The 18008-nt window shown below is 35.6% G+C and overlaps 1 protein-coding gene across 4 annotated transcripts in view; it reads right to left on the bottom strand.

The window, feature by feature from the left end:
* LOC120314547 (amyloid beta precursor protein) overlaps nucleotides 1–18008 on the bottom strand; it is a 146538-nt gene that overhangs the window by 76927 nt on the left and 51603 nt on the right. For all 4 annotated transcript variants that reach the window (XM_039357764.1, XM_039357762.1, XM_039357763.1 and 1 more), the window contains exon 2: nucleotides 10701–10868. In XM_039357764.1, the coding sequence (XP_039213698.1) occupies nucleotides 10701–10868 (168 nt within the window). The remainder of the gene's footprint in view (nucleotides 1–10700; nucleotides 10869–18008) is intronic.

The following is an 18008-nucleotide window of genomic DNA, read 5'->3' as shown; positions in this document are numbered from 1 at the left end:
ACGTGTTTTTAAAAATAATTTTAATTTAATATAATTTTGAATGTAATTTTCAAACTTATATATCCCGTAATCACTCATAGTGGTTTACAATAATATAATGCAGAATTTTCTCATAACATGCCATAACACGTCAATCACAATTCAAAGTAATAGTGCCAATGATGATCATATCAGCTCCATTCAGCTATAACATTTTCAGTCTTTCTCCTCCCCTCTACCTGTATATTCTTGCTTTGCATATTTTTAATTGTTCTTGTTCATTTTCTCTGTTTAAATCCCACCAACACACTAATAGTTTCATATTGATCACTCACTTTTGTATTCAATCCATATTCATTCACTATCCATTCAATATCCATTCACTATATGGATAATGAATTCATATTCATTCAGTTGTTTCACTGCACACTTAAATAATCAATTCTTATTATATTTGTCTTACTTTTATGTTTCACCTTATATCAGATTCATACTTACATATAACAAAGATGCTTACACACAACCGTTCTGATTTTTTAAGTGCAACAGATCCTGTGAATACTAATTTTTTTCTTAGCATTTGCACATCTTATATCCATTTAGCCACCTTTAATCAACATTTTTCAAAATACAAAAATTATGCTAGCAGATCTAATCTTTAATGCATATTTTGATCTCATTCAATTTTCTTCTTCATATCCATCAACTTTGTTCTTTGATACATTAATTCTGTGACAGATAGTGGGAGCCCCCAATCTCCCGTCTGTGGACTGGCACCGGTTCATGACATGCCAGAAACTGGTCCACCCAAAGAAGCAAAGCCCCATCTGCAGGATGCAGGCAACACATGAAACAACGCCTCCTCCCCAGTCCACGGAAAAACCTCTCTACATAAAACCAGTCCCACGTGCCTAAAAGGTTGGGGGCTGCTGATACATACAACTAATTGCATTATATAAACGAATATATAATATCAATCATTAGAATTGTGAGCTAATGCACTCCGTTAATTTTCATGCATGCTTCATATTTGTCATATGCTAGTCTTCCTACCTTCCCCAACCAACCTTCAACCCATATTAGTATAACATCAATAATTCAAACCTCTCTCTTTTCTCATGCACTTTTTGTAAACCAGTCAATGTACATTACACTTTCCAATGATGCTTAGTCACCTTTTGTGCTGTTTAATCAGACTGCTGCCAAATGCCTTGCCAGGCATAGTTACCTCACCAATCCTTCTTTTGTTTTTTCAGTCATTCTTAGTTATTTTTTAATTTGTACAAAGAAACAACATTCTTCTGATTGTCAAGCACAGATGCAGTCTTCTCAAAGTTAAAAAACATTTGTGCATGCATATACCATGGTTTCTTCAAAAATAAGACCTGCCCCGAAAATAAGACCTAGCTTAATTTTGGGGGGTTGGACCTAATATAAGCCCTACCCCCAAAATTAGCCCTACTAAGAGTCTGCACAGCTGGCCGCCCATTCCATCACACTGTCTGCTTGCTAGACATGAGGTGGGGGAGGGGGAGGCTGGGGGAGCTTCTCCATGTACCCTGCAACTGTATACCGTGCTGGAGGGCCCCTGCAACTAGGCCTACACAAGCCCCGACATCTGTTGCACTTTGCCTGTTCGGTAGTGGCTTCTCCCACTTTCTCCTTCTTCCTTCTCCTTTGAACAGCCCTTCGCTCCCATTGCTGCTTTTTCAGGCCTGGATCTCAGTTTGTCCGGAGTCTGTGCAGAGGGTCTTTAGAAACGAAGCCCCGCAGCGATCAAGTGTGTAGTGGGAACCATTCCCTTCGCTTTTGGACCGGCTCCGAAATTGGCTGGAAGGAGCGACCCCAGGGCTCAAATCTGGCTTTGCAGCAAGCAAGGGAATTGGAGGCACATGAATGCACGCTAGTCTGGCATCTCAAAAAAATGGGTTTTTTTCCTCCACTGCCAGATTTTCGCTGCCATGCCGTATAATTTTTTTAAAAGTTTACTTGATACAGAATGCAGATCCTTCCCATTCTGCATCAAGTAAATGCTAAAGAAAGTTAAACAGTATGGCAGTGAAAATCTGGCAATGGGTAAAAAAAGCCTGGTATTACATATGGGGAATCTGTACCACCCATGCTTCTATTTGCATGCTCATCTGCTACCGTAAACCTCACTTCTAGATCAATTTAGCGAAGTGAAGGCATGGGCGGGGAGGCAGGCAGTACAGATTCCGCATATGTGAGACTGGGTTTTTTTTCCCACTGCTGGGGAGGGAGGGAGGGAGGGAGGAAGGAAAGAAAAAGGAAGGAAGGAAGGAAGGAAGGAAGGAAGGAAGGAAGGAAGGAAGGAAGGAAGGAAGGAAGGAAGGAAGGAAGGAAGGAAGAAAGGAAGGAGTATATTTATGTGTATACGTTCTAACCCATCCACCCCACGTACAGAAACACACACACACACACACACATACACACACACACTTGAAAGAATCCATTGCCCGTCAACAATTTTATTAAAACTTCTTCACCAAAGTAGCAACACAACAGTTGTAGAACTGCTTCAGAGGCAAAATGTCTGAATCAATACAAGAACAGCTAGCCAGGAGCTGGACAGAAGGAAATGTTGTCCTAATAACTACATACTTTTATTACTCATTCTGTTGTCTATATCCTTCCAAGATATTGCTAAACCCACAATGCTACCAGTAGCTGTTGCCTATTAATCACATAGAATTTTAACTTGGGAAGTGGGGGGGGGGAGGCTTCATGCTGAGAATAAATTTTGTGTCTCTGGCCTGGATTTTTGCTAAGGCTTATAAATATCTGTGACACCTGGATAAAGGAAGAGAGTGATACTAAAGAGCTACAAACTGTATAGTCAAAAAAGATATAGGAATTCTAAATTCTTTACTCTTCTCTACAAACTTGATGCACAAACAAAGAACTGGAAAATAAAGATCCTGCAGAACATAAGTTATTTTAGAAACTATCTCAAAGGAATTTAGAGAAATGCAAAGTAATTGGCAATCTGTAATTCAAAAGCTTCTTCTCCCATTCAGGGTTATGGCAATATATACAGAGCTACATCAAATTTCAACAGAAATACACTGACGTAATATTTATCAGTCTATGCAACTATTTGGACAGGTAGACAGTCTTCTGTGCATCCATATGCAAACTACCTCAGAAAGCCCTCGAACTGATTGAATTCAGTCTTCAGAAAGCCTTCATCACTAATACTTGAAAGACCAATCTGGAAAGGCATTCTCAGGAGTGAAGTATTCCTCTGAATAGTTTAAAGAGCTGCAATATTTAATATCTCATTAACATATAAATGTGCTATTTGATTTGAATAGCTATCAAGAGAGATCCACAGCCATCAAAATGGCATTTTTTTCTTTTAAAAATGTATATTTTTTACACTGCAGAGTGTATTTATGTAGTGTTTTGCAATTAGAACAGACATCTAGAATAATTTAGAAATATTAAAATATATTTTTAGGAAGTCAAAGATTAACAGAATTTCAAAGAAAGTATCTGATTTGTGGCTATACTCTCTTGAACTAATGTAATTCAGTTGTCCTTTCTGTTCTTCCCTGCTTTAAGTGTGGAGATATCTGTGTGTGTGTCTGTGTGTGTACACATACATATACCAAGTATGTATGTATGTATGTATGTATGTATGTATGTATGTGTGTATACATACATACATACATATTCGGGTTTTCTCCAGCATCAAATTGGAAGTGTCTTGGCGACGTTTTGACGAAGTCCCATTCGTCATCTTCAGGCTGGTGTTTTCGGCTTCTTGCTCCTTGAAGCAAGAAGTCCTCCCCCCCACAGACTATATCTTTCTGCCCCGTGATGGACCAATGAACTCGAAAAACCTCCTTAAAAACCTCCCCGGATAGCAAGTTGGGCGGACACATCATGATGACCCGTTCCCGTCAGAGGAGAGAAAGGGATTCTCAGCTGATGAGTGGGGACAGCTCTCATGACCAGGGGGAGGAGGAGATTGTCATCCGCGAACGGGAGGAAACATCTGCGATGAGAGACGAAGAGACAAGTAAAGATCTTGCAAACTGCTGTGAGAGCACACGCCCAACGTGCTTGACACTGGGGGTGCAACATCTGAATCGCCCCCCCCCCCTGTTGTCAGGGTGTCAGATCAGCTGTTGATCGGCAGGAGCAAGGAAGATCTGTGGTGTGCAGGAATGAAGAGACTAGCCGACTGTGCATTGATCACCAACGTACTGACACTTGTGTAACAAACAAATACTCAGATGGATATGGCGAGGGGACCGTGGAGTTGGATAACAAACAGATGGAGGTGATGCCTGCAGACGGGGGAATGTATTGTAAAAAGGAAACGGCATACCCCGATCGCGGTTGCAATAGACGGAGGAATGTGGCGGTTGGGTCAAGGCATATAGTGGGATTAAGGAAGAAATGCACCCCCTCCAAAGTGTGTTTTTGCATACAGGAGGATGAGGGGGGAGAGGGACACTCACCATCGGCAAGTGAAGAGAAAAGAACTCCCTCTAGCCCTAAGGTTGACAAGGAGAACACTTACAGTAAAATACGGAGGAGATGTGGGAAAACATCATGCACTGACATAGGCAATCTACACGTGACACGGCATGATCAGCTGGGCCCAATAACACGTTCTAGAAGCCGGATACAGGCTGCTAACATCATATAAAGGCTTCTTCTCAGTGACTGTTTTAAAGCCCTGATGATGTTGGATGATCCCAACGAAAGCTCGGCTCATTAAATTTTTAAAGTTTTATACTTTCCTCTTGGTATTCGGTATTTATTGATTTTAATATATATATACGCGATCCAGGAGTCCTGTTACGCAGTCCAGGAGTCAAGCGCAGGCGCTGCCTTGTTTATAAATGTCTCTCCCACTGATTCATTTGCACCCTGATGATGTTGGCAGGAGCCAACGAAAGCTAGGTCTGCTTTTTAAAAAACTTTTAAATGTTTTATATTTAAACTTTTAACGTTTTATAAAACTTTTAATGTTTTAATTTTTCCTGGTGCTCACATTTTATTTCTCTCTCTCTCTCTCTCTCTCTGTGTGTGTGTGTGTGTACACACACACACATACATACATACATATACATACATACATACATACATATATAACATTGTTCCTCGAAGCACGAAGCTGAAAACACCAGCCTGAAGATGACGAATGGGACTTTGTCGAAACGTTGCCAAGACAATTCCAATTTTATGCGGGAGAAAACCCGAATAACCAAAGATAGATAGATAGATAGATAGATAGATAGATAGATAGATAGATAGATAGATAGATAGATTTCTTCTATTACTTAAACAGGACAATAAAAATTATTCTTCTCTCAGCCCATTTTTTACCTCATAGGCTTGAGAAATAAATTTACTGATGATGTTATCTAGTTTGGTAATGAAACATCTGCAAGAAAACAACCAAGCTCAGAGAGCACCAAGGACCCCACAGTTCAACACTAAGCTACAATATTACCTTCTAAATAAAGTTAATTTATAAAATAAAGTATTGTGCCAAGTAATTAAGGTGATTTTCATGTTTCACCTTAATTTTTATATTCTTACCTTCTTTTTATATTTTACCAAAAGATAGGTTACTTGAAAACTCCAATCTTAATTTTATAGGTTTTGATCTTTCTGTTTCTGTATGGTGCATTGATGTTACATAATTGCATAATAAAGCATCTGCAAGAAAACTACCAACTCAGAGAGCGCTAAGAACTCCAAAGCACCATATTTATTCCTACCTGGAAATTATTTCCTATGTAGGATTGATATAAGATTTTTTTGGTTCAAGCACTAATCCACACTACCACAGTTTTTCACAATATTCCATTTATTATAGATACCTATACAATTGTGTTTGTCGATGTCAGGCTATTCTTTCTCTGTTCCATTGGAATAGCAAGAGAAAAATATCTACATTAATATTTTTGAGTATACTGCACATCAGTATATTTATGCAATAAACAATCAAGAAAACAAAAAAAGAAAGGGAGGGAATATTTTCTTTATGATTTATGGGAAGGAATGGCACAATATAGCCCCAAATACCTGCATGTATTTGCATATCCTTTAATGCTAGAATACTATATTTCAGAAACTGAAATCATAACATTAAGTTAACAGAACTGTATTTATTTAATTAGCTTTTTAATTCCACCTTCTTCCTATTTTCCTCATAACAACAACCCTGTGAAGTGAGTTGGCCTGAGATAAGGTGACTGGCCCAAAGTGACAAACTGGCTCTCTTTCAAGTCCATGAAATGAAGAGGCTGTAATAATTTCAGGGTGTTACTATATGCACGTATATCATGAAACAGTGCAAATTTTAAGGTCCCAATTAGATACATAAATTTTAAGATTATAAATATACAACAGATGTATTAATACAAGTTGAAATCTGAATCAAAATTGTAAAAGATGACTACAGCTGAATGTGGCCAATAGTACTTAGATACATGTTTAACCTTTCATTATAATTAAATGCCTCCAACTTCTGAGCATTTTCCATTAATAAAAGCAACAGAATACAGCAGGATTATTTTTGCTGGTGGGTTTCCATATTTTCTTTGGTCATACTTGCTTCACTGGGATTATTGGCAATATGCAATCATGTAAATTCATCCATTTATTGTTGAACTTCTGTTCTAAAAGAATCTTCTCCTATTTTGTTTTCTCCAGAGAATAGGATCATATACTGTATCCCATTCAGTCTGCAGTGTGATTTTTTATTTTGGGATTATAATCTACTAAATTTAGATAGCATGCAGTTGGCAGAGGATGTTCTCAGAAATCCCCAAAGATGTCATACAGTCTGATTAGAAATGCATAGAAGAGAAAAGATAAACTAACCTCTATCAACAATACATTACCAGTGGATAAAAAGTATAAATCAAGGACTCATTAACAAGCCTCACATTTTCACTTTCCCAGCCTACTGCTTATTCCAACCTGACCATGGGGCAGAAATTGTATATCTTCTCTTCTATATTAAATTAAGCCCAGTTAATAACTAAATTCTAGCTAACAAAGCAAGTTACACTAATGAAAATAGAAACCAGTACTTCTGAACTCTTCCTCATGACTTTTACTAGCAGCTAACACAGCTTTTAACAATGGTTAAGGATTAACATCAAACATAGCTCACTCTGTAACAGTAATTAATGCAATAGTACCAAGTAATTTGTTGAGTTTATGGTGCTTTAAACAGTTCCCATTAGTCATACAGTGCTCTCCTGTGTACAATGTTAATTATAACTCTCTGTAATAAAATGCACAGAAATTATAGAAGTGGTCTGAACACATACAAATATACTATCCAATATTTTGTTTTTCAGCATTAATTTTCAACAATTCGCTTTTAGTTGTAATCAGTTCTACTGGGCCATATTTATATTATGTTAATATCATGCTTATATTATGGAAATATATTGATCATACAATGAATAAAATAAAAGAATGTGTTTTTTTTCAATTTTACTGGAAAGCAATACTCTGGAATACACAGGTGTGCAACACAGCATGTGTCTATAGCTCCTTCACCAACTAGCTGGTATAAAGTTGATACTAATTAGGTCTGGGACTCTAACATGGTTTCTCCCTTCAAATCTCCAGGTCATATGCACAACCCGATTTTATTATTATTTTTTAATTATGTTTGGCCATGACATAATTAAGAATGGGCAGAAGTATACAGACCTACTACATAGGTTTAATTCCTATTATATGGCTCAAAATTTCAAATGAAACTTTGGGAAGACCCTTAAAATTATATAAATTGTTTTTGGTAAAGGAGGAGGAAACACAGCTTATTGTATAAATTTATCTTTTAAATTAATATTTTATTATTAGTTTATTTAAGTACTCATACTTGATTTCTGTTTTTTTCTTAAATTGCTTTGTTCCTCCTCTAACTGTGCATATTTAGCATGAATAATAACACTAATGATCCATTTTTTTCCTATGGTTATAAATGAAGTATTAGAATGCAACAATGTATGTATAATTTATGAATGTATAATACATGTATAATGTAACATGTATGTATAATACATAATATAATTATAATGTATGTATACTTACGGTACATATAAGTTAGGTATATTATATGTATGTATTGATCTTCATATATGTATTGTATACATAATGTATATGTATTCATAGATTAGATAATCTGCAGTATAAAATGCAGTATATTTTTATAAATATATTATCAATATATACACACTTCAAATTTTTATTATTCAGACCTCCTCCAGCGATTTCTGAAGAAAGAGTTTCTACCACTACAATTAAGGTTATATTTACAAACAGTTCTAAAAATCTCCAGCCTGACCCCACTCAATCTACTCTGGTCATGTATAATACATGTATAATGTAAAATGTATGTATAATGCATAATATAATTATAATGTATGTATACTTACTGTACATATAATTTATGTACACTATTATATGTATGTATTGATCTTCATGTATGTATTGTATCATTGAACTTCGTGAGAATAAAAATGATTTAGGTAGTGAGGCTGTGTGTACGCCCACTTTCTATGACCCTCAGAATTACTTCTGATCCTAACTGCTGAAACTGATAGGAGTTTCCTCCATCTCTAAGTATGGAAGCTATCAGACTTCACACTAGGCTTAATTGCAAATCTTGGCTCTCCCAACACATAATCCCGGTTTAGAAACTGGCTTACTTGTTAGTAAGTTCTCAGCAATAATGAAGCCATAAACCATGGAGTACGTGCCACTGTGATGCCCAGAAGTCAAAACCTTATAGAGGCTGATATTCAAAATTTAATCTCTGGACTTTTCTGAGTCAAAAAATGTTGGAAAATGCTTGTTATATATTAATATAATGGTCCCCCTTAACTGGATCTTACTGATAAATTCCTCATGAGAATACCTGAAAAGTGTATTGTAAGCCCTAAAACAATTGAAAGAAAATCCTGAAAATCCATGAAATGTCAGCACTTTCCAAACATATAACGTGACCTCTGACACATAACTGCCCACAGATGTTGTATGACTCCCAACCCCAAAAGCTGTCTTCCTCTGCTTTCCTACTCTATTAAAGAGAAGCTTGCTTTTAAATATTTAACAAGAAATTGCATTATACGTCTATTGTTTATCAAATTCCCATTATTTGTAACTGTGTGGCTATTAATAACACTGGAGTGTCTATCCAATTTGGGACCCCAAAGATTAATTTTAGATCCATTTTACACTTTAACACATTGACTATCACATGACCCTGCTTATCAGAAAGAAAAAAATGTTCCAACATTTCTAACTCTATCCAATAAAGCTGTAACTTATATTAGAATAGTTTATCCATATTAGAAAGTTAAGTCAATCTCTCAGAGACAATATAGTGTCATGTAAAGCTACGGATTTTTCTGCTGATAATAAAGAACAGGCATTTTTTTTTTCTCCTAAAGTTAAACTCAGCTTTGTTGTTTAGCTTTTATAGCTTCTGACAAACAGGAAATATGAAGACTTGTACTAATCTGCAGTATAAATTTTGTTTGGCAGAATCAACTTGCTAAATTAATAATAAAGTAGGGTTTAATGTATCATTCTAGGCCCCTGGAATAATCAGATATCGGTTGAAAGATCTAAATTACTTTTAAGTCATCAAATTGGAGACTGCTCTGCAAAATAACCATACTGATGCTTTCAAAATTCATCCATTTTCACTATTTGACATATCATTTCACTTTAAAATGGAACACACAACATTTTCTTAGACTTCCAAAATACTTGGCCTCTTGAATATCTTCTCCACCCTCCCAAAAAAGTAGAAAAGAGATTAGAAGGAGTGAAACAAAAAGGAATCACAGATTGATCTGTAACAAAAGATAACACTCTATTTCGTTTTCCAGCCAATACTGCATCAATTAAAGACAATTTATCTTTGACCAGTTCAAACTAGGCCTTTAAACTATACATCTCCTGCATCATCTGTGTTTATAAGATGATATGGGCATGGATTGGAATGGGGGAGGGAAAGGGAAAGAATTAAGGTATGTGAATTTTGAAGTCAATATTAACATACTCAACTCCCATTCTGCCTATTGGGCAAGGCTGGAGACATCTTGCTGTTTTCCAGCTTTGCTTTTAAGAAGTATTCATCAAATACTTTGGCTGCTTCATATAATCAAAAGAGTCTGGTTGTATGTTATGACAAAAGCCATGTTAAAACAATGATCTGAATATCAGAATTATTCTTAGGGGAATCCTTTTAACATTCCAATAAGCCAAACAGCTATTTATATTCCATTTCATATGACAAAGTAATTGCTCTTGTTTGAAAGTGGCTGTTTCAATGGCTGTTTCAATGCTATAACCAAGCATCACAGATATATATGTGACCATAATTCACTTTTTCTTTTATCTTTTCTATCAAACTTAGGTTTTGCAGAAAGCCAATCAATTGCTTGCACAGAGAAACTGAGGACATGCTGCATCTATTATAATAAGGAGAAATGTTTTCTCCCTGTCCCTTAGTGATACAGGACATAATGTGGAAACAAGATTAACTAAAGAAAGAAATATTTAGAAGAGACACGAGTACCATTAGCATCAAATCTTATTCTGAGAGACAAGATTTCAGAATATTTCACTTTAAAAGCTGGAGGAAGACTTGGTATCCGATACTAAAAATGTTTTTAAAAGTGCATGTTAAAAAAGAAACTTACTTGCTGGCAATACTGCAAAATCCCTTCTTTTGTCGCGATGCAGCTCTTAGTTCCAGAAGGATCAGATTCCCATTTTCCATTTTGAACATTCATATGCATATTCAATTTGTCACAAAACATGGCTACTTGAGGTTCTGCCAACAGACCAGCATTTCCATCAGTAGGCACCTGGAAGCAGATACAGATATTATATTTTTTTCAATCACAATCTTAAGTGAACACAATTGGTAGGGTATAAAATTCATATTATTAAGGGATTTCAAGCAAGAGCAAATTTCAGATTATTTGTTAATTGTGGAGTGTATTTGCTATGAAGCATATTATCCACCTTCCGAGTTACATTGTAAAGATAATTTCCTACTAGAATTTACACAGCAGATTAGACTGAGAAAAAGAAGCTGTGGGTTCACACCAAACAGCACTTCCACATAACTGAAACATTCAGTGTTCTTTTTTTTAAAATGTAAAGAGAAAATATTATTCCCTTTATATTTAAGGAGTTAGATATAACCTCATAACTTCCAGACTATTACTATTTGCCTGCTCTAGTTGATAAGGGCACACAAGCATATCGTTTATCTAGTTGATAAGGATACATCAACAGTAGTACCCTTATAGTTTATTATTTGATTAAACATGTAGTGTGGAAACAACCACCAGGCTGTAGTTGGTTTTTTTTATTAAAAAAGTTTTTATTTTCCATTTATTCATACAAAATACAATTAACCATTGGTACCGCCTGCCCATTCCCCCCAGGCTGCGTCCACCCTCTCTAAACCTTCCCTACTTCCCTCCTCTTTCTCTCCTCCCCTCCTACTCTCTTCCCCTCCCCATCTCCTCTAACCATCCTACTTCCTCCCTACTCCTTCCTCCCCTCTCATCCCTCTCACACACATGAACGCAGCATAGGGGAAATGCCCAAGCATTTGCTATGACTATATTATCATTACCCACCCACCCTCAACCCTCCTCCCCTCGCTTCCCAGAGCAGAGTACAGGGTTATTAATAAGAAGGTTAACAATAATAAAAAAGGGGAAAAAAGAAAGAAAAAAGAAAAAAAAGCATCATACTTAACCTTTAACTCCCCTTAAATTAAGACATATAAACAAATCTCTACAACAGTTACTATAAAATTTACTCATAAAATAAATGAAACTTTATAGTACCATATTTTTTCTGAATATAATCTATCCATCTTCTCCATACAATAATATATCTTTCTTGTGTATGATCCTTCAAATAAGCAGAAATTTTTGCCATTTCTGCAAAGTTAGAAACTTTAAATATCCATTCTTCTAAAGTAGGCAACGAGTCCTTCTTCCAATACGAGCCTACTCATAACCTTGCTGCAGTTAATAAATTCAACATTAAAGTAGTTTCTTTGTCATTTAAATCCACAAAGATACCCAATAGGAATAATTGAGGGGTGAACTTTATCTTCCTTTTAAAAATCTTTTGAATGTTCCACCAAATCATAATCCAAAAAGCCTTTACCTTTCTACAATTCCACCAAACATGAAAATATGTCGCATCCATATTACCACATCTCCAACATTTGGGTTGTAAATTTGGATACATACAAGATAATTTTTTAGGATCTAAATGCCATCTGTAAAACATTTTATAAAAATTTTCCCTCAAATTTTGAGCTTGTGTAAATTTAACATTTCTAATCCAAATTGTCTCCCATAAGTCCAATGGGATCAGATCCTGGATATTCTGAGCCCATTTAATCATACAGTCTTTAACCAATTCTGTTTCAGAGTCTAATTCTATTAAAGCATTGTAAATTCTTTTTATATGGGCCTGACTCTGACTTTAATCTGAATAACCAGATTTCCATCTTCTAGTGTTATTCCTTCTTTCTTATCTACAGTCCACTGTCCACTATTTGTAAATATTGAAACCATAACTGTAGAATATTTTCTTGCCTTAATACATCTAGAGATTTTAAATAAGGCTATAGTTGGTTTTGTAATGGCATTTTAAAAATATTTCAAAAGGTATATTTAATGGCAGCAGGGTAGGAAAAACATAAATTTCATTAATACTTGATTGGAATCAAACTGCAGTATACATATGAAAAGCAAACGTTTATAGCCTACTTTCCTTATAATTTCTTTCAGTGTGCCTTTCATTATTATTTTACACTGTGAATCAAAAATCAAAATACAAAAACCACTTCTACTTCACATCAAGTCCATTTTATGTATTTTTAATTTGTTTACATATCATTTATCATTTATCCAAATTAATATCACATTTTAAAATGTTGATTTTTTAAATTCTGGTTCCACATCAATTTGTTTAATCAGAGTTAATCCATGACACCTAGACCTTTATCAAATTATCTTTAATCTTCTTAAAAGATTGATTACTCTCAAGATGTCCAGTATATAATACTTCAAACATTTAAAAGGAAGCATTTTGTTTTTGGTTTTTTTTATTATTTTTACACTGTATCTGATCCTGTCAGGAAAACTTCAGGAGTCCTGGGAATATTATAAAAGTTCATCCATTTATAACTTAGTAAAAGAAAACATGATTATATACACAGAATCAAATTGGCTCTCCAAACATGAACACTATGTTCAGATGTTACAGAATTTGTGGGAAAGGGCATTCTAGCAGCTAATGGAGGGTAGAAAAGTCTTACTCTGCTAATAACTTCTTATTCTAAAATTGTTATATTAAGTCAGGAAATGCAAACAATCTTTCTGCCTTTTTGGATATTTTATGGAAAATAAAACAAAAAGTATGTCCAAGCATCTCTAAATGCTTTCCTAAAGAACCATATTTATACAGGGATAAATAGCTGGGGCTAAGCTGTTGTACAGTTGAGAGACCCATCACTGAGAAAGAATGACCTAGGCATATGCTAAACACATGCCTAATAAAAACAATGAAATGGGACATCAAAAAAGGGAAGTGTTTAATGTACATAAACATCTTTCTTTGATTAACTACACCATCCCAAAAGACTGCAGTGTGCATGGAGGGTCTATATTAAATTGCTCAGTCATAAAAAAGTAATTATTGACTGGAAACAATTTCTATAACATGCAAGATTTATTCTACACTGTATCTAATTATATATGTGTGTGCATATTATTAACAATAAAACTGTCAGTGCACAAATATGTCTGTATGCCGCAAATAGTTAGTACACATACATCTGCAATTTTATTTGTTAGATTTCTTTCTCTAAAACTGAATCCAGAGGCAAGGTTAACTCCATCCCTGTTATGTCTTAGAAAGTCTATGCAATCACTGTATTTTATTTAGATTAGTGTTCTCCCACAATCTTATTTGAATTATCTTATTAATACATATTTTTAAAGTATTTTAATACCTGTGATATTGTTTTAATTGTTGACTGTAAGCTGTCCACATTTAGTTTGATAGGCAGCTATAGAAATAAGATAGATAGATAGATAGATAGATAGATAGATAGATAGATAGATAGATAGATAGATGGATGGATGGATGGATGGATGGATGGATGGATGGATGGATGGATGGATGGATGGATGGATAGATAGATAGATAGAACAAAAATAACCAGACTACTTTAATATTATCCCTATGCTATCTCAAATTCCTAGTATTTTAAAAGCAGCTACAAAACACCCCTTAGAGCAACTTGATATATTTCAGATGTTTTGATCTCCAATGCCCATACTGCATCACTGGTAGCTCTACTGACTGAAGCTTATTCAGATTGTAGCTTGAAACATTCAGAAGACACCCTCCCCCCATCAAGTCATGCTTTGTCTTGTACCCAGTAATACAGCAACACACTGAAAATAATAGATTTGTATGATTAGTTCTTGTCAGTCCTCCAGATAAACCAGACAGGAAGTGTTAGACACAAAAATAGTCACAAATTGAAACCTACTCTGAGTTACAAATAGAAAGGAAGTTTATTAGACTTCACATCCAAGTCTAAAAAAAATAACGGTTTGCAAAGCGTAGTGAATTCAGGAAGGCAATGCAATGTAGCCAAGCACTGAACCACACCCCAAATTCCAAAATCACGTATTATTATACATCCTATCACGACGCCCCATTCCCTCCCCCATGGCCCCATTGGCTTAGGCTTTGGAGGTTACAATCTATCAGAAGCGCCTAAACAGAATACACTATACTAATAAGATCCCTCCCCTACTATCCTATATCAATTCTAGAGGAGAGATGTCTCCCATCTTCTACACCTGTTATATCCAGTAGGGGTACCAGGCACCAAAAGGTACCGTATATGCTGGGGTATAAGGCGACTTCCGCAAGCGCTAAAATCGGCGCCAAAGACAGGGGTGGTCTTATACGCCGGAAATACTGGTAGTTTCCGGCGTATAAGACGACGTTCTAGGAATGCGGCTCGGCGACAAAGACGGGGGTCGTCTTATACGCCGGGTCGCCTTATATGCCGGCATATACGGTACTTAAAAACAATTGCTAGATGGTGACTCACACTGGGCCTCATGGTAACTCCTGTTCTCCCCCCTTCCCCCATCTGAGGCTTGTATGTTCCCTATATACTTGAAGCATCTACTCAGGCAATTGATTATACAATAATAATTATAAAATATAAAATATGATTACATGATAATGCTAAAAGTATATTTTTTTTTATTTTTAAATTTACCCCACAGAAGTATGACTAGGTGAGCTAATTCTACTTTATTGAAAGGCTTCATTAACAGAATATTGAAAATCTGAAAGTATAAATCTCCAACTATCTCTTTTATCAGTGCAAATATTATGGGGCACACTCTTTCTTAGCTTTTTTCTCTGACAGTTAAGCAAGTTCAGGCTCCTCCTCCTTTTGTCTGATTGTTGCCTAAGCAGAATCTCTTCCTCTCCTTCCTCAAGGCCTTTCCCACATACTATTAGAGATTTGGACCTATGTCAAAAATGCAGAGAACAGATATTAAAACATCACTTTGATTTTAAAAAAGAAAAACCTCATATAACCTTTTATCTCATATACACAGTTAATGAGTGATAATTAATTATGTATTAGTGGAAGGCACTAATATACCTGATATCACTGTTTTCTCATACATACATCATACCAAAGATTAAATTCCAGTAAACACCAAATAAAAGTATACAAGGACACGTGTGATAAATACAACCAATTCAGGATATCTACTTATGTGGTTTGGCAGAGAAATCAAATGAGAGAATGATTGCCAAACTATTATTAAAAATATAATAAGAAAAAATGCTTACACCTACAATCACTTCAGAATAACAATAGCAAGTTCAGTATATAAACTAGAGAGTGATATACCCGAGAGAAAACATTTCTGTTATTAATTTACAGAGTTAAATTACATTCAGGTCTTCTTTAAAGACAGCAGCTAATGTGGTTTTCTGTATGACATAAAAATGTTGATAGTGAAATGCTGTTTCATGCTGTGAATAGATTAAAACTGATTTGTTACAGTGTCATTGGTTATCAATACCTGTAAATACAGAAAACTAACTGGAATATAAGAGTCACATAAGGAAATATTTGCATATTAATCAATATTATGTTCTACACCTTTTCTATACAACTTAACATATCCAATAATTCCATCTAGATAACACATGACAGCTAACATTTAACTTAACACAACTGATAACTAATGTGGAATACTAACTATACTGAATACTTAATTAGGAAATTCCAGCCAGTTCTTAGTGCTATGAAAGAGTCATTGTATGTTCAAGACTTGTTTTAATAATTTAATTTATCAAAAAAAAATTATACTGCCTTTATAACAAGTAACCATTTAGCTGTCAAATCAATGATTAATAATAATAATAATAATAATAATAATAATAATAATAGGCATGGGAAGACAAAAAGGCATGGGAAGACAAAGCACTACATGGCCAATACGTGAAAAAAATAGCTGGGAAAGCAGATAATAACAAGACCTGGCAATGGCTAAGAGCAGGAAAATTGAAGAAAGAGACCGAGGGACTAATTCTGGCTGCACAAGACCAAGCCTTAAGGACAAATGCATATAAAGTCAAAATTGAGAAGACAGCAACAGACAGTAAGTGCCGCCTATGCAAAGAAGCTGAAGAAACAGTGGACCACCTGGTAAGATGTTGCAAGAAGATTGCACAGACTGACTACAAGCAGCAGCATGACAAAGTAGCAACAATGGTGCATTGGAAGATCTGCAAAAAATATCATTTGTCTGTAAGCAAAAACTGGTGGGATCATAAAATAGAGAAAGTCATAGAAAATGATAAAATTAAACTGCTCTGGGACTTCAGAATTCAAACAGACAAGCACCTGCAACATAACGCCCCAGACTTAACAATTGTCAATAAGAAAGACAAAAAAGTCTGGATAGTGGACATGGCAGTCTGGATAGTGGAGACAGCAGAACAGACAAGAAAGAACTGGAGAAGATAACAAAATACAAAGACCTACAAATAGAAATAGAAAGACTGTGGCAAAAGCAAGCAAGGGTAGTACCAATAGTCATAGGCACCTTGGGTGCAATCCCAAAACAACTGGAGCACCACTTGAACACCATTGGCATTGACAAATTCGCTATTAGTCAATTGCAAAAGGCGGCCTTGCTAGGAACTGCTTCCATCCTGCGACAATATCTGTAATACCATCAAGCATCCACATCTGCCTATCCCAGGACCTGGGTAAGGACTCGATAGGTGGACAAAATGCCAAATCCAGTCTGAACATCTGGCTGACTGTGCGATGCTCCATAATAATAATAATAATAATAATAATAATAATAATAATAATAATAATAATACTGAAGTCAAGAAAAAGATTAGAGGTGAATACATCAAGAGAGTGAAGAAGATCTTAAAATCCAAACTCAATGGAGGAAATACCATAAAGGCAATCAACACCTGGGCAATCCCAGTCATTAGGTACACAGCCGGAATAGTGGACTGGACTCAAGCAGAACTAAAAGCAATGGATAGGCAGACCAGAAAAATAATGACAATGAATCATGCCCTTCATCCACGCAGTGACATTGATAGACTTTATCTACCAAGGCAAATAGGTGGGCGTGGAATGCTACAAGTACATCAGATGGTTGAAGAAGAAAAAATGGCTTTGGAAGAATATCTGAAGAACAATGATGAAGATGCACTGAAATTAGTATATCAGGAAGGCTTACTAACCACTGGAGAGACCAAACTGGCCTACAAGAAAGACCAAATGAAGAACAGAATAGAGGCATGGGAAGACAAAGCACTACATGGCCAATATATTAAAAAAATAGCTGGGAAAGCAGATAATAAGAAGACCTGGCAATGGCTAAGAG

Source organism: Crotalus tigris, unplaced genomic scaffold (assembly GCF_016545835.1).
Source record: "Crotalus tigris isolate CLP2741 ecotype Arizona unplaced genomic scaffold, ASM1654583v1 scf7180000018944.1027768, whole genome shotgun sequence".
Classification (NCBI taxonomy): Eukaryota; Metazoa; Chordata; class Lepidosauria; order Squamata; family Viperidae; genus Crotalus; species Crotalus tigris.
Note: the sequence above shows the minus strand (reverse complement) of the source record. Positions and strands in the feature narration are given on the sequence as shown.